This window comes from Salvelinus sp. IW2-2015, linkage group LG10, assembly GCF_002910315.2.
Source record: "Salvelinus sp. IW2-2015 linkage group LG10, ASM291031v2, whole genome shotgun sequence".
NCBI classification, from domain to species: Eukaryota; Metazoa; Chordata; class Actinopteri; order Salmoniformes; family Salmonidae; genus Salvelinus; species Salvelinus sp. IW2-2015.
In genome coordinates this window covers 20,220,497-20,242,479 of record NC_036850.1, presented here as the reverse complement: position 1 = coordinate 20,242,479, position 21,983 = coordinate 20,220,497, and the positions used below count along the sequence as shown (strand labels likewise).

The following is a 21,983-nucleotide window of genomic DNA, read 5'->3' as shown; positions in this document are numbered from 1 at the left end:
CACTAACATTGTGTGGCTGCTGCCAACATACTGACTCAACTCCAGCCACTTTAATAATGGAAATTGATGTAAAAATGTATCACTAGCCACTTTAATCAATGCCACTTAATATAATGTTTACATACCCTACATTACTCATCTCATATGTATATGGTCCAAGAGGCTTCTAAACAGCTTCTACCCCCAAGCCACAAGACTCCTGAACACCTAATCAAATGGCTACCCAGACTATTGTCATTGCCCCTCCCACCCCTTTTACACCGCTGCTACTCTCTGTTGTTATCATCTATGCATAGTCACTTTAATAACTCTACCTACTGTACATGTACATATTCCCTCAACTAACCAGTGCCCCAACACATTGACTGTACAGGTACTCCCCTGTACATAGTCTCGCTATTGTTATTTTACTGCTGCTCTTTAATTACTTGTTACTTTTATTTCTTATTCTTATCCGTATTTTTTTGATCTGCATTGTTGGTTAGGGGCTCGTAAGTAAGTATTTCACTGTAAGGTCTACACCTGTTGTATTCGGCGCATGTGACTAATACAATTTGATTTGATTTGAAATACGGCTGCTAGTACCTTGATTAGAACCACAACATTTTATCATATTACTCCAGTGCTAGCCTCTCTACTTTTTGACTTCCTGTTAAGGCTAAGGCTAATTTCAAGGTTTTACTGCTAACCTACAAAGCATTACTGTAACGATGACACTGTGAGTCGCGAAGCAGGTGCAGGAGAAACGTTTAATAAAACAACAAACATGAAACGAGACAACATAAGAGTGGTGTTTACTCGTAAACACAGGAACAATACTAACTGAGGAAGGAACCCAAGGGAGTGACAGATATAGGGGAGGTAATCAGGAAGGTAAGTATCATGATGATCTGCAGGTGCATGTAATGATGGATGCCAGGTGTGCGTAATGATGGATCCCAGGACCGGTGGTTAGTAGACTGGCAACGTCGAACGCCGGATGGGAGGAGCGGGAGTAGACGTGTCAATTACATGGACTTGCTCATACCTATCTCTCCGATTTGGTCATGCCATACATACCTACACGTACTCTACGGTCACAAAACACAGGTCTTCTTATTGTCCCTAGAATTTCTAAGCAAACAGCTAAAGGCAGGGCTTTCTCCTTTAGAGCTCATTTTTTATGGAATGGTCTGCCTATCCATGTGAGAAATGCAGACTCGGTATCGACCTTTTAGTCTTTACTGAAGACTCATCTCTTTAGTAGGCCCTATGATTGAGTGTAGTCTGGCCCAGGAGTGTGAAGGTGAACTGCAAGGCACTGGAGTGACGAATCGCCCTTGCGCTCTCTGTCTGGCCGGCTCCTGTCTCTCCACTGGAATTCTCTGCCTCTGACCTTATTATGGCGGCTTACTAGTGGGGGCTTACTCATTGGCTTACTAGTGCTCTTCCATGCCGTCCCTAGAAAGGCTGTGACACGTCATGCCTTTTTTCACTATACTCGAATTGAGTGGGTTGAGTCACTGACGTGATCTTCCTATCCGGTGTTGCGCCCCCTTGAGCTCGTGCGGTGGAGGATATCTTTGTGAGCTATAGTCAGCCTTGTCTCAGTGTAGTAAATTGGTGGTCTGTTGATATCCCTCTAGTGGTGTGGGGGCTGTGCTTTGGCAAAGTGGCTGGTGTGATATCCTGCCTGTCCGGGGGTATCGTCAGACAGGGCAACAGTGTCCCCTGACCCTGAACTTAAGTATGCTCCCTCTAATTCTCCCATCATTCTCTCTTGGAGGACCTGAGCCCTAGGACCATACCTCAGGACTACCTGGCCCGATGACTCCTGGCTGTCCCCAGTCCACCTGGTAGTGCTGCTGATCCAGTTTCTGCTGTTTTGCCTGTGGCTATGGCACTCTGATCTGTTCACCAGATGCTGTTTTCAACCCTCTCCCTCCCTGCATCTCTCTCTCTACCTCACCTGCTGTCTCGACCTCGGAAAGCTCGACTACGAAAAGCCAACAGACATTTACTCCTGGGGTGCTGACCTGTTGAACCCTCTATAACAGGCCTGGGCAAAGGCCGGCCCGGGGGCCGTATGCAGCCCGCGACCTGATTCAACACGGCCCCTGGAATCATGCTCAGATCACATAAAGGATTTGTGATAGTAAAGTTTTGAAAAACGTATTTGTTATTCAAATGTAAAGCCAAATGAATACTCGCCTTTGTGTAATGATTTCACTCCCACCGCTTGTGGTACATTTATTTTGAAGGCACGTATAAATAACAACTGCACGACGACCGGGCAGTGACTGAAAGGCTGACACACACGTCACAGTTACAAATAGTAGCTAGCTAGAAATTGCACAAAAATGAGATTTTCATAGAAAAGGAAAGTAGATAATGAATGTAGGGTGTTCCAGCAAGAGTGGACAACGAAATATTTATTTATTGAGGTATCAGGAAAGCTGTGTGCTTAGTGTGCAAAGAGAGCATCTCTGTCTTGAAAAACTACAACTTGTCCCGACACTTCCAAATCAAATCAAATCAAATGTATTTATATAGCCCTTCTTACATCAGCTGATATCTCAAAGTGCTGTACAGAAACCCAGCCTAAAACCCCAAACAGCCCCAAACAGCCTAAAACCCCTTCCAGAGTCTTTGGAAAGTTTTGTTCATCGAGAGATGCATAGAACCTCATCAGTGACATTGTTTTGAATAGTTCTCCAATCACTGCATCAGACTGAAGATCAATAAGCTCAAGATGCAGGTCAGTGGGAGCGTTATCCACATTGAAGGTGAAAGGAGAGGAAACCAACAGCATGTCATTTTCCAGCACTTTGAAATCCTCAAAACGACAAGAAAACTCACAGTTCAAAGCATGCAGCAACGATGTATACTTCTCCCGCTGGTCATCTGATAGGGAACAGACTTGTAGTGTCAGAAGGTGGGTGAGATTGTTGGCTTCTACTTGGCAGGTCAGGAGGAGTAATTTTCCCTTGAAGGCTTTGACAAGGCTGTGCATCTGATGTGCAAAAAGGCCCTTCCCTTGTAGTTTGGAATTCAGTTAATTCATGAGAGCCATGATGTCCACTGTGAAGGCAAAATCAGCCAACCATTCTTTATCTTGCAGTTGAGGGAAATCCACATATTTTCCTTTCATTTGCAAAAACTCAGAAATCTACGACTTCAGGTCCCACACCCTTTTATGCACCTTCCCCAAACTCAGCCTTCTCATATTTGTGTGGAAGGGGAGATCTGCATGACCCGACTCTGTCTCTTCCAACAGTGAGACAAACTGCCTGTGGTTTAAAGATTTTGCTCTTATGAAGTTTACCACTTTAGTGACTGTATCCACAACATGGCTCATTTTCAGAACACATTTACAGAACACCTCCTGATGAATAATGCAATGCAAGAAAAATGTATTCTGATCTGGGTTCAGGTCAGCTACTTGATCTTGTATCCTTTTCAAAAGGCCAATGTTTTTTCCTGTCAAGTTTGGGCACCCACTCAGTCCCAGCTTTGCCACACACTTATTAACCTCCTCCAATAAATATTTCCCTGTGGTTGTGCTCTTCATTGACTGCACTGAAGTAAGCTCCTCTTTAATATCAAAGTCTGGGGTTATGCCTCGTAAGAATATCAACAACTGTGCCATGTCACATGCATCACTGCTCTCATCCAGGGCCAAGGAGAAATAGGTGAAATCCTTTGCCTTGTCTTTCAACTGTTGTTCCATATTCTCTGCGATGTCCTCAACACGCCGTGTCACTGTTTATCTTGACAGGGAAACATTTTCAAACAGCTCTTTCTTGTCGGGGCAAAGTATTGTTGCAGAGTCAATAAAACATTCTTTAATGAATTCACCCTCAGCGAATGGCTTGCTATGTTTAGCAATTTTGTGGGACAGTACATACAGTTGAAGTCGGAGGTTTACATATACTTAGGTTGGAGCATTTTTCAACCACTCCACAAATTTCTTGTTAACAAACTATAGTTTTGGCAAGTCGGTTAGGACATCTACTGTGCATGACACATCATACCGCTCAAGAAGGAGACTCGTTCTGTCTCCTAGAGATGACCGTACTTTGGTGCGAAAAGTGCAAATCAATGCCAGAACAACAGCAAAGGACCTTGTGAAGATGCTGGAGGAAACAGGCACAAAAGTATATATATTCACAGTAAAACGAGTCCTATATCGACATAACCTGAAAGGCCGCTCAGCAAGGAAGAAGCCACTGCGCCAAAACCGCCATAAAAAAGCCAGACTACGGTTTGCAACTACACATGGGGACACATCGTACTTTTTGGAGAAATGTCCTCTGGTTTGATGAAACAAATAGTACTGTTTGGCTGTAAAGACCATCGTAAGGTTGGAGGAAAAATGGGGGAGGCTTGCAAGCCGAAGAACACCAAGAACACCGTGAAGCACGGGGGTGGCAGCATCATGTTGTCGGGGTGCTTTGCTGCAGGAGGGACTGGTGRACTTCACAAAATAGATGGCATCATGAGAAAGGAAAATTATGAGGATATATTGAAGCAACATCTCAAGACATCAGTCAGGAAGTTAAAGCTTGGTCGCAAATGGGTCTTCCAAATGGACAATGACCCCAAGCATAGTTCCAAAGTTGTGGCAAAATGACTTAAGGACAACAAAGTCAAGGTATTGGAGTGGCCATCACAAAGCCCTGACCTCAATCCTATAGAAAATATGTGGGCAGAACTGAAAAAGTGTGTGCGAGCAAGGAGGCCTACAAACCTGACTCAGTCACACCAGCTCTGTCAGGAGGAATGGCCCAAAATTCACCCAACTTATTGTGGGAAGCTTGTGGAAGGCTACCCGAAACGTTTGACCTAAGTTAAACAATTTAAAGGCAACGCTACCAAATACTAATTGAGTGTATGTAAACTTCTGACCCACTGGGAATGTGATTAAAGAAATAAAAGCTGAAATAAATCGTTCTCTTTACTATTATACTGACATTTCACATTCTTAAAATAAAGTGGTGATCCTAACTGACCTAAGACAGGGAATTCTTACTAGGATTAAATGTCAGGAATTGTGAAAAACTGAGTTTAAATGTATTTGGCTAAGGTGTATGTAAACTTCCGACTTCAACTGTACAAACATACACTCCCCTCCATATGTATTTGGACAGTGAAGCTAAAATTGTAACTTTGGCTCTATTCACCACCATTTTGGATTTGTTATCAAATGATTCATATAAGGCGACAGTACAGAATGTCACCTTTCATTTGAGGGTATTTTCATATCTGTTTTAACGTTTAGAAATGAAAGCACTTTACATATCTAGTCCTCCCATTTGAAGATGTCATATGTATTTGGACACATTCACTTATAGTGTATTAAAGCGGTCTAATGTTTAGTATTTGGTCCCATATTTCTAGTATGCAATGACTACATCAAGCTTGTGACTACACACCCGTTGGATACATTTGGAGTTTGGTTTGGTTGATTTTGGGTTATGAATGATGGATGACTGGAGTCATTTTATTTCTAATTCATGATATCCCTAATCGTGGTAGCATCCACATTAATGTAGCTGTGTTAAAAAACACATTTTATTCTTGATTACAATAAAAGTGTCTACAAAATTACACAATACATTATCCACCATTCACTTCCTATTTGGCCAAGCATAATCCGAAACACAACCAAAACAAGCTGTAAATGCATCCAACAAGTTTTTAAAGTCACAGCTTGATGTTGTCATTGTGTGCAAGGAATATGGGACCAAATACTACATTTTTTACTACGTTAAAACACTAAGTGAACTTGTCCAAATACTTATGACGTCTTCAAATGGGGTGATTAACTACATTAGCTACATGCTTTCATTTCTAAACGGTAAAACAGATAGATACATATATATAAGTAAAAATACCCTCAAATAAAAGGTGACATTCTGTACTGTCACCTAATATTAAATATTTGATCTCAAATCTAAAATGGTGAAGTATAGAGACACATTTACAATTGTAGCTTCACTGTCCGAGGGGAGGGAGTGTATACCTTTGTACAGTTGAAAGAAAACAATCTATACCTTAGTTATCTAACTTCTGCAAATAAAAGTTGCTGTATATTATAGCTTGGAGAAAGGTTAAATAAAGACGAGGCAAGTCCCTTTACTGGACACCAGAGTAGAATTTGAGAAAGAAAGACCAAGGATGACCTGTTAGCGAACTGTTGAAACTGAGCTTAATACCGGAATAGGCCTCATCTGAAAATAGATGAATAGAACAGGACAGGAAGAGATGGAGGGACGTTGTGGAGGTCTTATGCACCACTTGACATGATGAGACCTGAGTAAGGACAAGGCAGGGTGCTATGAGGACTGAGTAAGGACAAGGCAGGGTGCTATGAGGTCTGAATGAGGACAGAGCAGGGTGCTATGAGGCCTGAGTAAGTACAAGGCAGGGTGCTATGAGGCCTGAGTGAGGACAAGGCAGGGGACTTGATGCTGAGGCCTACTGTGCACTGACCTTGAATGTTGGGATAGAGGGCCATGTAGAGCATAGCCCAGCGTAGGGTGTTGGTGGTGGTCTCCGTGCCTGCGATGATGAGCTCGCCCACAGAGTAGATTAGGTTCTCCCTGGAATACGGGGTGCCCAAGTCGCCAGCACTCTTGTCCAACTTGTTCAGGTAGTCATCGATGTAGTGGCGCGGGAAGTTGCACACTCTGCCCTCCGAGAAGCGCCTGATGATCTGCTCCAGGAAGTTATAGACCTTGGCTGCGTTGCGGAACAGCTTCTGGTGCTTTCCGAAGGGGAGGTACTCGATCCATGGGAAGGCGTTGTAAAGGAAGGCCCAGCCACTGACGGCCAGCTCCACATTCTCACTGAAGATCTCGATCATGTGCTGGAAGTCACAGTTGTCGTACGTGAAACGCTCGCCGAAGATGATGAGGTTGGTGATGTTGGACACAGCATTGGTCACCAGGTGCTTTGGGTTAAAGGGTTTCCCTTTGTGTTCGTCGATGGCATCCACAAAAAACATGCACTCTTCCAAGATCTTCTGGTCGAGGGGCTTTTGAAAACTGCCAAAGTAACGAAAGGAGTTGCTGGCCAGTTGACGATGTTCCATCCATCCGTTGCCAAATTTAGCATTCAGAAGTCCTGAGAAAGAAGATATTGAGATTAGAGCTGACATAATGAGACCTTACTGAGCATGTGTGAAGATACTAAATATTATTATTCTCAGGATAGGTGGACCTATTTTCATCTCAATACCATCAAATAGCCTAGAGAGTTCGATAACACCAAGCTTGTATTTGCATATAATAACTAATAACAATATAACAATGTCATAATGTCCATATTCAGAATACATTATAACTGACTTTCTTACCTCCCATTTTGGTCATTTTCATAAATAAAGGCAGCGATGGCCGGTCAGAAAAGACATCACCCTGGTGGTACAGGCATTCTCTGATGGCATCATATCCATTCAGAACCACTGCTGAGTAGCCTCCCAAATCAAGACTGAAAATCTGAGATAAAATCCTTGAATAAATAGACATCCAAAATAATATGCCATATATTTCCCTAAATTTGTTTAATTTTGGATTTTAAAAAGTAGACTATAGTCCAGTATGACATAACATCTAAACTGCAAATTATCTAAACTCAGCAAAAAAAGAAACATCCCTTTTTCAGGACCCTGTCTTTCAAAGATAATTCGTAAAAATCCAAATAACTTCACAGATCTTCTTTGTAAAGGGTTTAAACACTGTTTCCCATGCTTGTTCAATGAACCATAAACAATTCATGAACATGCACCTGTGGAACAGTCGTTAAGACACTAGCAGCTTAGACGGTAGGCAATTAAGGTCAGTTATGAAAACGTAGGACACTAAAGAGGCCTTTCTACCAAAAGAAAGATGCCCAGGGTCCCTTCACATCTGCGTGAACGTGCCTTAGGCATGCTGCAAGGAGGCATGAGGACTGCAGATGTGGCCAGGGCAATAAATTGCATTGCTGTACTGTGAGAGCCTAAGACAGCGCTACAGGGAGACAGGAAGGACAGCTGGTCGTCCTCGCAGTGGCAGACCACGTGTAACAACACCTGCACAGGATCGGTACATCCGAACATCACACCTGCAGGACAGGTACAGAATGGCAACAACAACTGCCCGAGTTACACCAGGAACGCACAATCCCTCCATRAGTGCTCAGACTGTCCGCAATAGGCTGAGAGAGGCTGGACCGAGGGTTTGTAGGCCTGCTGTAAGGCAGGTCCTCACCAGACATTACCGGCAACAACGTCGCCTATGGGCACAAACCCACTGTCACTGGATCAGACAGGACTGGCAAAAAGTGCTCTTCACTGAGGACGTTTCTTTTTTTGCTGGGTTTATTAGGCTAGTCTAGAGATAGGAAAGTAGCCCTCACTCTATTTGCCGAGGCATGCTGACTAAGCGGACCTTCGCCATTTCTCAGAAACCCTGCAAGCGCAGCTGGAGCCTGCCATAATTTTGCGAATAGCGAGCCTCCTTGTCCAGTTTTCTGTTTTTTTTATAGGCTGACGCAAGACATAGGGACGTGAATGGAGCGTCCACCCTAACTAACCTTTGACACACTTAGGAATTATGGTATGTGTCTGCCGGATGATAAAAAAAAAAAAAAAACTTTATTTAACAAATTCTTATTTACTATGACGGTCTACCGGGGGACAGTGGGTTAACTGCCTTGTTCAGGGGCAGAACGACAGATTTTTACCTTGTCAACTCGGGGATTCGATCCAGCAACCTTTCGGTTACTAGCCCAATGCTCTTGCCACTAGGCTACCTGCCGCACCATTACACATTTTATTTCGCATTTTTTTCACCAGGGAAATTAAAGCGACTTTGAGATTCTGTTTTGGAATGAAAAGCGCTATATAAAATACATCTATTGTAATGCAAAATTCACAAATGAACACTCAATAGGCTAAACCGCAAGAGTTAAACCGGTTTGAGAACAAACAGACTAGCCTACATGGGGTGCACAGAAGTAGCCAACACAAAAAAATGCCTAGGTTTAGTCAAGCCACTTTGACACAATAATTTAAGTACCGTACCTGCCCATGGATTTCACTCTGTTTCTTCATAAAGACGTGCGGTTCTGTTGCTAGAGACATAATGTTCCCTATGACAGGAATAGGTGACGGTCCAGGAGGGAATCCTCGGGGTCTCCTCTGCTTCACAAGCTGTCGGATCAGCAAAAGAACAATCAGGGAAATAAGTAAACTACACAGACCTAAGAAAGCCTGTCCATGTGACACTTCTGAGACTAGAGATGATAACTGATTTAATACCATTTTTCTATCTCTAAATTTGCCGTCTGTACCAAGCTCTCCTCGGTGAAAGAGTTATGTAGGCTATATCATCTTGCACATGTTTCTATCCCCTGCCTCTACCCAATAGGATACTTCTCCCTCTACAAGGATAAGATTGGCTGGAAGTTTAGCTGTGATGACTATCGATGAACTTTGATCAGCCTTCGATCAATTCTAGCAATCAACAAATCGTGATTCTGCTATTTCTGAGGATTTGATTTCCCAATGATGATTTCTGGTCATTTGTTGACATGCAGCATAACTTGCCGGCCAGCTGGCACCACACAGATCAAGTTGGTAACTTTAAAGCTTTATTTTGTCACCGCGGATCCAGCTTGGTCTCATAGACTAGACATATAATAGTAAACGAAACACCCAGACACTCAAAATAGCATGATATATTACATTTGTTATGGTTACATAAGACAGAATGTTACTTAAGGCAAAAACAAAAGTCAGGGTAGATAATTGGCAACTTTGCAACTACTTACTACTTTTTTAGCTACTTTTCAACTAGCATGTTAGCTCACCCTTCCCCTTAACCCTAAGCTTAAAATCCTTTAACCTAACTCCTAACCTTAACCCTAACTTCTAATGTTGGCATTAGCCACATAGCCACCTAGCTAAAGTTATCCACAACAAGTTGGAATTCATAACATGTCATATGTATTGCAAATTCGTAACATATTGTATGAATTGCAATTAGTAACATATCATACGAATTGTAATTCGTAACATATCATATGAAATGGATGATGGACAGTCACAAATTAATCGATACCATACCAAACCTAACATATCATACTAATTTGAGTGTCTTGGAATACGGATTTTTCATTTACTGTGTTACGTCTACCCCTAAGTCCAAATTGGCTGATCCCATTGTCATAGCATACTTTCTATGTGAGTGTTGTTTAGCCTGTCTTATATCTAGACAAATTGCCATTGTGCAGCCAAAGCAAGGTTCATGTTTGATTGATTCAAGAGAGCTATTTCTATAACTCATAGCCTAATGCTGTATAATAATAAAATACAATATTTATTTCAAATTCATGTGATATAACACAGTTATAACACATAGGCCTAATCTATAACACCATTTTAAAAGACCTAGGTCATGGGGTAAAACATGTCCTTGTCTGCATTAGGAATATATAGTTCGCCTAATACTGTGTTTGTTGATTAGGATATAAACGTCGCCCTATTACTGTGTTGTTGCATTAGGATATAAACGTCGCCTATACTGTGTTTGTTGCATAGGATAATAAACTTCACCCTAATACTGTGTTGGTTGCATTAGGATATTAAACTTCACCCTATACTGTGTTGTTTGCATTAAGATATATACTTTCACCCCTATACTGTGTTGTTGCATTAAGAATATATACTTCACCCTATACTGGTGTTTGTTGCATTAGGATAAACTTCCAACACCTATACTGTGTTTGTTGCTTGATATAAACTTCACCCTATACTGTGTTTGTTGCATTAGGATAAACTTCACCTATACTGTGTTGTTGCATTAGGAATATAAACTTCCACCCTATACTGTGTTGTTGCATTAGGATATAAAACTTCACCCTATACTGTGTTTGTTGGCATTAGGATATAAACTTCACCCTATACTGTGTTGTTGCATTAGGATATAAACTTCACCCTATACTGTGTTGTTGCATTAGGATATAAACTTCACCCTATAACTGTGTTGTTGCAATAGGATATAAACTTCACCCTATACTGTGTTGTTGCAATTGGATAAACTTCACCCTATACTGTGTTGTTGCATTAGGATATAAACTTCACCCTATACTGTGTTGTTGCATTAAGATATAAACTTCACCCTATACTGTGTTGTTGGAACACCCTACAATCAGTAGGATACAAGAATAGATCAATCACTTTCTTCATAATTGTGCCATTCTGTCTGGGCTGTATTTTTTTGGGTAGGCTAAACCAGCACCAGTATGTAGTCTGGGGTGTACATTAAGAGTATTACAATATAAAGATGATTGTCTTTCCCCAAGTGTCCCACTTTAGAGTCAATCATTAAAGCAAACAATTTGCAACTTGCAAGCAAATGTGTAGAATGTCTATGTCATATCATGTAAAACAATCACAAATTATTACAATAGCAATGCTCGTGCTATATGGCACATTTCTTCCTACATTAACCTCCTGAGTGGCTCTATGCACTATAATGAACCTTGTCACAGCCCTTTGGAGCATCGAGAGAACCTGAGGACATCTCCAGTGGTGTATAGTAATTAAGTAAAAATACTTTAAAGTACTACTTTAGTAGTTGTTTTGTGTATTTGTAGTTTACATTACTATTTATATTTTTGACAACTTTTACAACATTACATTATTAAAGAAAATATTGTACTTTTTACTCCATACATTTTCCCTGACAACCCAAAGTACTCGTTACATTTTGAATGCTTAGCAGGACAGAACATTTTTCTAATTCATGCACTTATCAAGAGAACATGTGGTCATCCCTACTGCCTCTGGCGGACTCACTAAACACAAATGCATCTTTTGTAAATAATGTATGAGTGTTGGCTATCCCCGTGGTGCCGTCTGCTTTGCTTAATATAAGGAATTTGAAATTATTTATACTTTTACTTCTACTTTTGAGACATAAGTATATTTTAGCAATTACATTAACTTTTAATACTTAAGTATATTTAAAACTCAAGTAGTTTTGATTTAATTTACTCAAGTAGTATTTTACTGGGTGACTTTCACTTTTACTTGAGTAACTTTCTATGAAGGTATCTTTACTTTTACTCAAGTATGACAATTGGGTACTTTTTCCACCACTGCAAGTCTCCAACAGGTTACGTTGTTGTGTGGAATCAAAATCAAATCAAATCAAGTGTATTTTATATAGCCCTTCGTACATCAGCTAATATCTCGAAGTGCTGTACAGAAACCCAGCCTAAAACCCCAAACAGCAAGCAATACAGGTGTAGAAGCACGGCGGCTAGGAAAAACTCCCTAGAAAGGCCAAAACCTAGGAAGAAACCTAGAGAGGAACCAGGCTATGAGGGGTGGCCAGTCCTCTTCTGGCTGTGCCGGGTGGAGATTATAACAGAACATGGCCAAGATGTTCAAATGTTCATAAATGACCAGCATGGTCAAATAATAATCAGGAGTAAATGTCAGTTGGCTTTTCATAGCCGATCATTAAGAGTATCTCTACCGCTCCTGCGGTCTCTAGAGAGTTGAAAACAGCAGATCTGGGACAGGTAGCACGTCCGGTGGACAGGTCAGGGTTCCATAGCCGCAGGCAGAACAAGGAAGGAAAGCATACTCAGCCATTTCAATGAAATACCACACATTTCTCCAGTAGTGTGTCTTAGGCCCTGCAGATAGCAGTATAGGTGGAGTAGAGGTTGTGAAAGGGTCTGTCTGGGTCTAAAACGTATACGAAAACCTTCCTGCAACCACCATGGCGCTATTGTGATGGCTAAAGGAAGCACAGGTTAGGTCCCAAATGGCACCCTATTCCTCTTATAGTGCACTACTTTCGAGCAGGAATCTGGTTAAAAGTAGTGCACTATATAGGGAATATGGTGCCATTTGGAAAGAAGCACAGTGTTTGAGGTGGATTCAGAACATCACTCCCTGGTGGCATCAGACAGGACAGGACTGGTCAGGACTGGTTTAGGGTGTCACAGTCACATAGCATGGGAATAATTGAAACCCCTTTATAGAGTTACCCTCTCAAGCATTATGCTGCACAAACTTTCCTCTTCCAGTTGTAGTTGACCTGGTTTGATTTGACTCACCTTTATGCTCTGTCCACAGGCTACTGGTATTTATCATTTATTAAGCGGTGCCTGTTCACTAACCACACACCTAAACACAGATCTGGGCCTGTATTTATAAAGCATCTCAGAGTAGGAGTGCCGATCCAGAATCAGGTACCTCCTGTCTATGTCAATACTGACCCTTTGATCCAGATTTGGGCTCATATTCAATAAGCATGCCAGCTTTATGAATATGGGCCCAAATCTGGATCAAATAATAGTGTGCCCGTTGATTCTGGAGGTCCTCTGTATCGACTGCCTGTCCACTCAGTGTGTGGTGACTTGCTCCTCATTAGTACCAGTGATGTCTGTTTACCCAGCCAGACATTCCTTCTTGCTGAGGCAGCTGGCAGAGATGCTTATTTTCTTCTCCAAATGTAACAAACCCGCCTCCCCAGACCTCGCCCAATGACTTGGATTTGTTATCGCCACTTAATGAGGACATTCAAGGAACTGCTTTTCTACTTCCTGCCAGCCCCTCAGATACAACAAACTGTCCAGGAAGCATTTTACACATCAATCAAAGACATCATTGAATTAAGTTGTTCTCACTGTTGAATGGAAATGTCCACTTGTGACAGTGTTGGGAAGGGCTGACCAACAGACCTTGTGCTTACTGGAAATCAGCCTTACTACTTGAATACTGTAGGCACAACGTCAAATATGTTGACATGTTTTGTTCAAGCATCTTTTTAACAGATGTTTAAATATAACCTCATCAACCATTATATACATCAGCAACCTTAAGTTTTGTCATTTACTGCAACTACTTATGTGTAAAACAGAAACTCATTCTGAGATCGTTTTCTCCAAACAATATTGTAAATGTTGGAGAGACAGACAGCAAGATTTATACAACTCTCCGCTGTTGAAAACGAAATGTTAGTCTAAAAGAAATATGAGAAAATGTCTAGATGCTTTTTATAGTGGAGATCAAGTTTATAAATTGCTTGGCTGGGCTGATGAGACAGTGGATTGTGCAGTCAGATGGAACCGAGTAAATAGGCATTTAAACGTTATAGATTAAGCGGGTGGTAACTTGTGAAATAGACACCAGCGGTAAAGCGGTTTTAACCAATCAGCATTCAGGATTAGGCCCACCCGTTGTATAATGTCTTCTGTTATATTCTATTGTCTTCTATTGTATTCTATTTTATTATGTTATGTTCCATTGTCTTCTATTGTATTCTGTTATATTATATTGTCTTCTATTGACTTCTATTGTCTTCTGTTATATTCTAGTGTTTACTATTGACTTCTGTTATGTTCTGTTGTCTTCTATTGTGCACAACCCAGCTCTAGTCAGCTACTCCCATAGGACTATGCACCCATGACTCACAATGACACAAACAATAATGTAATTTCATAGATCTAAATATTATTAATACAAATATAAAAATCTGCTGTTTGGTTCTCACAAGTATAATTTTAGCACAGGCATTTAACTGGGTTCTCCTCATTATGCCACAGGAGAGCCCAGCCCCATGCAGAGAGAGAAAGCTGCCATGGCCAGGCCAGGTCAGAGAGGTGGCAGCATCCTGCATCCAGAGCTCTGATTGATGAGTAACCTAGGCTCTGTGATTACATCTCATTTCCTTAATGTCCCAGCAAGGATGCACAGTGCAAACTTTCTTGTTTCCGCCAGAGATGAGGTAAGTTGCATTTCAAAGTGGATACTAGATAACATCCATCCGATTCCCTAGCGAAGCCCTGACAGGATAGCCAGGTCAAGTGTACATGTTTAAGTCTGTAATCCCTGTGTCACCACAGTCTCCAGGTGGTCAAACCTTCAATGGAGAGCATCAAGTGGCGGAAGCTTGTGTCACACTCCAGTCTTTATTCCATGTAATCAAACATTCTGTCAATTCCCTACTTTTTGTGGGAGATGCTTAGCCTGCCCTACAGTATGCATTGAGTGCCATTAATGTTTGCATTCAGACACATATGATACAGTCTCATTCTTTGACATTGAAATTATCTTTCCTATTTTGGCATTGATATTGTATTCCAATACCATAGTGTGGTATTGATTTGGCAGGCATAATGAATGTGTTTCTGTCATCTCAACACCCTTTCAATAGATACAGCTAAGCTTATTTACAGTACAGTGCATCATGTCACATGTCACATGTCACATGTCAGTGTTCCCTCCCTCTCTGTTCAGATAGGACAATGATTATCTGTCTCCTGATATAACTTACACCAGGTTGATGCACCGTGAGATGCTCTGACCAAAATAGATTGGAAAGGTTACTGTATTGAATTGAAAGTTAGAAACGGGGAACAGAAAGTTGAGGTAGGGACTGAGATGATCCATAGATATGTGGTCATGCTGCATCTGTTCACATATAGTCAGGTCTTTATTCGGAAGTGGCAATTCATTATAGTCAGGCAAGCCTGTACGCCTACACAACCGCAGTTTCCGACGTCTCCGGGAGCACCGAGGGGGGTGGACCCCGGCTCTGTCCAATTTCCCTGATTTAGTGGCTCCGTCATAGGACCCGCACTCTGTTCAATAGCACTAAAAGCCTCATCCACACTAATGGGGTTCCTCCGTGACGCAAAAGAAGACTCTTGGGCAGGATGCTTTACAATAGCTTACCCAATAATGTAAAGTAAGGGGAACAAGATGATGCCCAGAGACCAACAGCTCTGTAATTGGGTCTGAGAAATTGGGCCGACTACTCTCAGCCACACCATTGATTCCCTGAAAAGAGCAGTTCAATGAGGAGTCAGTAGTGTGCTGTATGGGGAAGGGGATGGGAATTGATTATGGAATATGAAGTATTAACTATGTCATTGTTCCAAAAATACCACAAGACTAATGTCCAAGCATTTCACAGAGCTAGTTTAAACTGCCAATATCTTTGAATTTATAATGTCTAAAATGTTACACATGTCATCAATTTTTGGATGTAGAAAAGTCCTAAGAATGCTGTATATTCTGATAATCTGGTAATTCTGGTAATCAAAATTAAGCAGCCTGACCAACTCAACAATTATGTTTCAATATCATCAATTAAAATATTATAACAATTGTTATCAAATAACCTAAACATGTATATTTTACATTAATATAACAACACATGATCGTTGCCTGATAATTCTGTAGTACAGCGTTTCCCATCTCCAGTCCTCGAGTACCCCCAACAGTACATATTTTTGTTGTGGCCCAGGACAAGCACACCTGATTCTACTTGTCAACTAATCATCAAGCCCTTGGCAAGTTTAATCAGGTGTTTTTGTCCGGGGCTACAACAAAAATGTGTGCTGTTGGATAACTGGAGGACCGGAGTTGGGAAAACAAAGCACGGTGTAGTACACAACAAATGTGTCTCAAGAGTTGGAGAGCTGCAATGTGTCTGTTTGTACAGTAGGTGGCTCTGCCAGCAAGTCCAACGAGGATGTCTTATTCTCTTGATTTCTCAAAAACACAAAGCAATGGAACATTGTCGGGACCTTCAAAATATTTAGAACTATTTTGGGATGATTTCAGTATCTGCCAGTCTGATTTGGCCCTGTCCTCAATGGAAATTATGATGGTGCAAATGACTGGCAGATTTTTGTGAATGGAGCATTTTGTGACAGAACGATGACGTCATTTGTGTTCTATCGTCTTTACTGGTTTGTCGTAACCGCTGGACGGTACCTGATTGGCTAGTGGATGGGGCTGAACGCTCTGATTGGCTAAAATGAGATAATTAAACAACTACTTAGTCAGTACAGAAACCCAAGTGGTAGATATATAAGACAGGGCATTGTAGCAGGGTGCAACAGATTCACAAGTTGGTCTAAAACTTGAAGTACCTCAACTCATTCCATCTTCGTCCACGAAAACAACCAATCACGGTAAGCAGAGAATTTCAACCACTTTTCTGTGTACATGATGCATTGGGTTAGCATGGATGGGATGTCATTTCTGTGGCTATTAGATATTCTGCTAATTCTGCAGTGTTCCAATGATGATAGAGGGGACAGAATGAGGTGGCATAAACTTTGCCTAGGCTGTTGACCCTCTGTGAGATGCTGCTGAGAAATGCAGTTTAGATGGCTTTTCAAGGGTAGATGAGGTGATTGTGAGTTTAGACTACAGCTGGGTTTAGACTACAGCTCATTCCACTAATGCATGGGCTCCTGTGGGAGCCACTGGCTGGTTGGCTGGCTGGGGCTCCAACTCCTAATCTAGATAGTATCACTAATGCCTTCCTCCTCAATGTCTGGTACTGCGTCTCCAAGCCCAGCTCTTCTCTTCAGTTAGAGGGGAGCATTGAGACTAGATGGCTCTCTCTGATAGCAGGGAACTAGGGACTTTGGTAGGACTGTCTCATCGCAGAAGGGAAGAGAATGCTTTGGGACAGGGAGAGTGAGATGGGGAGCTTCTTCACTCCCAGTAGAACAGTGAGCAACTGAACTGAAACTGAGATGGATGGATGGAGCTTACATGCGATAAATCATGTGTAGGGACATACAAAAATGTTTGTTTTGATCCGGATGAAATGCTTATTTTATTCTGCTTTGAGAGAAATGTGAATGTTTTTAAAGCCAAGTTTCTGTGGTTGTGGATGTAATGTGTTTTACAGCAGGGACCATGGTTATGATGAAGCTCTCTGCCCTCCTCATTGCCTATTTCCTGGTCATTTGTCAGATGTACAGCTCACATGCAGCTCCAGCCAGGTGAGGATCAAAGCACATTATACACACTGTAATGTCCAGTCAGTCACTGAAATGTATGTATAGACTACAGAGATGTTCATTTATAGCAATCCCAAAAGGAAACGCCACAGATCCATTGGGATACTTCCATCTTTCTAATAGTAATTGCTGTTATTTCATTGATAATTTTCTAAAGAATCTTGGCAGCAACATAAATCTTATGTATGCTAATTTAGATTATTTTGTTTTCAGATAACATGATGTGATTACAGAAATCCATACATTACGTTACATTAAATGCCCTCTTTTCAGTAAAACGATGCAATTGGATTACGATATCGTAATCTAATCAATCCGGTGACTCATAAAGCCATTCTATGTATAACTTCCTAACCACTTCTATCCATTTGGAAACAATCCAACTTAATGCCACAGCAATAGGCTAAGATGATTGCTATTGCATGTAGAATATTTCCAAATGGTTGTAGAATGCATGGGTGTTCAATATTCCGGATAGAGAGACCCTGGTCACCGTTCTTACTACAATATTGATTTTGTCATAAAGCTCTAAGTTGGCTACCTGTCAGCTTTTTAAAAGGAACACTTTTAGCAGATTGTTTTGAGTTTGGCTCGTATCCCTTAAAGCATGAGTCAATGGCTTTTAGCTGYAGCAAACTCACATAACCTACGTCATACTATTTTTKACCKAGTGCTGGTGCAGTTCCAGTCTGATCAACCTAATCGCCTATGTGTTTTCAGAACTGGTTTAGAGTCCATGACAGACCAAGTCACGCTAACTGACTATGAAGCCCGAAGGCTACTCAACGCCATCGTCAAGGAGTTTGTTCAAATGACTTCAGAGGAACTGGAGCAACAAGCCAATGAAGGAAATAGGTAGGTACAGCTCTCCTCATCTCCACAACTTGTTTTTAACAACATTCATTTTCATTTTCTCTAGGTTTACTCGGTGTATACTATATGGATGACACATGTTCCTATTATTCAAGAAAACATATAACCCCAAATGTCTTATTAATATGTGGCCAGTCCTTTGCCGCCTCCTATAGCAGTCAGAGCTATGGGTATTTATTAAAGACACAGAGGTATGGACATCGCCCAACCATCAACAGGGGAATCTATAGTTAAAACATATATTCTCTGTGATTATCTATGCATGGGTTTTTGGAACACTTCATTTTTATGTATTCATTATTTAATTATTGTTTATGAGAAAGCCTGTTGCGGAATGATAAATAACCCTAAAGAATGGAAGAAAGCATGGGAATTAGTGCAAGAGAAATGTGACGCATGACAGCAGTTGTGCTGTTTGTTATAATTTAACTACGACGCTATAAACAGGATTGCCGCATGAGCCTAAGTAACTGAGGTCATTATAGCTATAGACTATTTTCAATTGCCTGTGTTGGACTTGATAGCATGGCTTTAAACTGTTATTTTTATATAAATGCAAGTAAAAACTGACTTTGAAATGCATGATGTTGGAATACAGTGTTATTACTGTAGCATGTAGATAACAGCAGGATGCATCTGCATGCCATGGTTACTATGAGCCTGTTTCTGCATGTTTGTCTCTCTCTCTAACAGCCTGGATAGACCCATGTCCAAGCGTTGCTCCAACCTCAGCACCTGTGTGCTGGGCAAACTGTCCCAAGAGCTGCACAAATTGCAGACGTACCCCCGCACCAACACGGGAAGTGGCACGCCTGGCAAGAAACGCAGCTTGCCTGAGAGCAACCGCTATGCAAGCTATGGAGACTCATATGATGGAATCTGAGCGGTCCTCCCCTCCATCAGCCCTAGTTAACCTGACCCCTCTGTTCCAGCCTAGCCTGATGATTGCTGATGCATGTGGATCTTGCTTGACCGACTGCAGAGAAACCTTGATGTCCCGCAATGTCCCTGCTCTCTTTTTCTTTTGTTAAAATCCCATTTTTTGACAGAGAATAAAATATATAAGTACAAAGCAGAGTTCAATCCTTTAGATTTAGAAAGTGAATAAGGATTTAGTTGCACTTCCCTATCTTATTAAGGTGTATGATATCCCTTTACTATACAGATCATTCACAATATATACAAAGTGTTAATCAAAACAAAAATCTTAATCAATGCTTCTTTCAACCGTGACTAGGGTTCTTGTTTAATAAACATATTTTTTTATGCCAGAACATATTTTCCTTCTTAATTATTCAAGTGAAACAAAGCCTTTTAACATCTTTAATAGTTCACAACAGTTTGAACAATATAAGCCACACTTTATTTGCTATGTAAACGTAAATTCACAATACATTTGAGGTAAGTTGAATAACTAATTTGAGCTGAATCTCATTGTCTTTATTTTCAATTTGATGATATATATTATACATTTTCTCCAGCAAACAGTAATTTATTACCTTTGTACTTTTTATTGTAATTCATAGATTTGTATCTTTGTAATAAATCCTGAATTTAGGAGAGGTTTGTATGACCTGTCCTTTCTCTTCCTAAAAGCAGCGTTACAGCACAGAAGCGTGCGTGCAATACTGCCACATGTGTCACCCACCGCCTGGCTGACTTCCTGAACAGATCAGGAGGAATGGGCAACAGTAACTTCGTCCCCACCAACGTGGGCGCCAAGGCGTTTGGACGAAGAAGGAGAGACAGCCCCATGACAGCACCTTTGTGAATGTGTCAACAGGCCTCAGGGATATGGTATAACAACATTCTACACTCCTCTCTCTTCCCACTGCTGTGCCTCCGACTGTCAACCTCTGTCTGTCTCTACTGTATCTCTAATGCTCTTTCCCAAGCATCTGTCTTTCCACATCTATTCTACTTCAGTACTCTTCAGACAGTCGCTTTGTAACTTTGCCGGCCTTCAAATTTGGTCTATGTCTTATGGATGAATACAAGTTGGGAATTAGAGTTCAGTAGAAATGAGGATAAACAGTCATTTCCTTCCATTTTCTCTCCCTGCAGAGCATGAGCCCTTTAGTGAGACAACAGTACATCCTGTCCTGAACCAACTACAGACATCTGGAAATGACAACTCTTCACTGTTTAAAAAAAAACAACCTTCAAACTACAGGACTGATTTCCTGCATACCTCTTGCATACTCTGTGTTACCAATATTCATTTTTGCTCTATAACCATGAGGAGATACAACAACCTAGAAAACATTGCAACAAAAAATAAAGAACAAACTTCTGTTATGTCTATTTTCACCAGATCATTACCCTGTACAAGCCAGTTGGTTCTGTCCCGTTTTGGCTTAGAGCACATGTACAGTTTGACCCTGAGTCCCCACCCCTCCTCTCTCCTGTGTCAGCAGCACACTGCAGGGGGGCGGAGACTACATCAAGCTCCGCCCCCACAAGCTTCCCTGACCATGGCTGTGTCTTGTGCCTTGATGTAGACCACTTCTTTACATTTCATTAATTGTACAGTATGTTTAAAGAGTGAAAGGAAAAAGATAGAAGAATCTAAATATTGTAACAATTGTGAATCTAAGCAAGATTAAAATGTATTTTAGATACATATGGGTCGGTGTACTTGTTTTATTTTGCAATGATCTATCTAAGCCCTTAGATCACAATATCTACTAAGCTAACATATGGAATTGTTTTAAGATGGTCATAAAATGGATCATTTAGCCATTTGATTTAGAATTTTAGGAGTCTGTAGGTATAAAAAATATATATATATAAAAAAAATGATTTGGTGAAACATAGAATTTGGTCTTTACTGTTATAGCCCATAGAAATAGATTGAATGCCACATTTGTATATGACAAAACAGAGAGTCCAAAAATAAATAATAAGGAATAAGGTTTTGAAGTGACTGTCCTATTTCTGGCAATCTGGTCATGTTATTAGTGGCACATTTTGCAATTTTTACAGCCTGGTATTGGGTTACCTTCAGACTACTCCCCTGAAGCTTGTGTGTGTCTTAGAGCAGAACAACCAACACCTTCGTATTAGTTTGAAGCTCTGACTGTTCGGTCTGGACAGTCAGTTTTGTGAGAAGACCTCTTCGAAATGAGGACGTCTGCGACAGAGAGTTCGGCTTGTGGATGTCGTAGAGCCTGTCATGTTTGTCTGTCGGTGGTGGTGACTTATTCGTTTGTAGCACAGATCAATCGACTCTAAGGGATTTGAATTGTAAAGAGCAGACAGAGCTGACGGTACACTACATTTAACATTTCCAACAT

The 21,983-nt window shown here is 41.1% G+C and overlaps 2 protein-coding genes across 5 annotated transcripts in view; one reads left to right on the top strand and one right to left on the bottom strand.

The window, feature by feature from the left end:
* The window catches only part of LOC111969491 (vitamin D 25-hydroxylase), a 25,119-nt gene extending 15,746 nt beyond the window's left edge, over positions 1 to 9,373 (bottom strand). The window contains exons 1-3 of the mRNA XM_023995669.2: positions 9,050 to 9,373; positions 7,340 to 7,481; positions 6,475 to 7,107 (exon numbers count right to left, since the gene is read on the bottom strand). Of these exons, the coding sequence (XP_023851437.1) occupies positions 6,475 to 7,107; positions 7,340 to 7,481; positions 9,050 to 9,289 (1,015 nt within the window). The 5' untranslated portion in view covers positions 9,290 to 9,373. The remainder of the gene's footprint in view (positions 1 to 6,474; positions 7,108 to 7,339; positions 7,482 to 9,049) is intronic.
* Positions 9,374 to 16,862: 7,489 nt separating this feature from the next.
* calca (calcitonin/calcitonin-related polypeptide, alpha) lies at positions 16,863 to 21,308 on the top strand. 4 transcript variants are annotated; one of them, XM_023995664.2, is made up of 4 exons: positions 16,863 to 16,971; positions 17,703 to 17,796; positions 18,535 to 18,669; positions 19,381 to 20,196. In XM_023995664.2, the coding sequence occupies exons 2-4, from the start codon at positions 17,711 to 17,713 to the stop codon at positions 19,568 to 19,570; spliced, it is 411 nt and encodes a 136-aa protein (XP_023851432.1). In that variant the 5' UTR covers positions 16,863 to 16,971; positions 17,703 to 17,710; the 3' UTR covers positions 19,571 to 20,196. The 4 variants fall into 4 exon arrangements, with proteins under 4 accessions (XP_023851432.1, XP_023851433.1, XP_023851431.1 ...); XM_023995665.2 differs by lacking the exon at positions 16,863 to 16,971 and adding an exon at positions 17,421 to 17,520 and having other exon boundaries at positions 19,381 to 20,217; XM_023995663.2 differs by lacking the exons at positions 16,863 to 16,971; positions 19,381 to 20,196 and adding exons at positions 20,287 to 20,484; positions 20,752 to 21,308 and having other exon boundaries at positions 17,527 to 17,796.
* Positions 21,309 to 21,983: the final 675 nt, after the last annotated feature.

Coding starts and splice junctions, on each gene's coding strand:
- calca (XM_023995662.2), top strand. CDS start 17,690: ATGTGTTTTACAGCAGGGACCATGGTTATGATGAAGCTCTCTGCCCTC. Junction 17,797..18,534: donor TCACATGCAGCTCCAGCCAG/GTGAGGATCAAA, acceptor ATGTGTTTTCAG/AACTGGTTTAGAGTCCATGA. Junction 18,670..19,380: donor CAAGCCAATGAAGGAAATAG/GTAGGTACAGCT, acceptor TCTCTCTAACAG/CCTGGATAGACCCATGTCCA.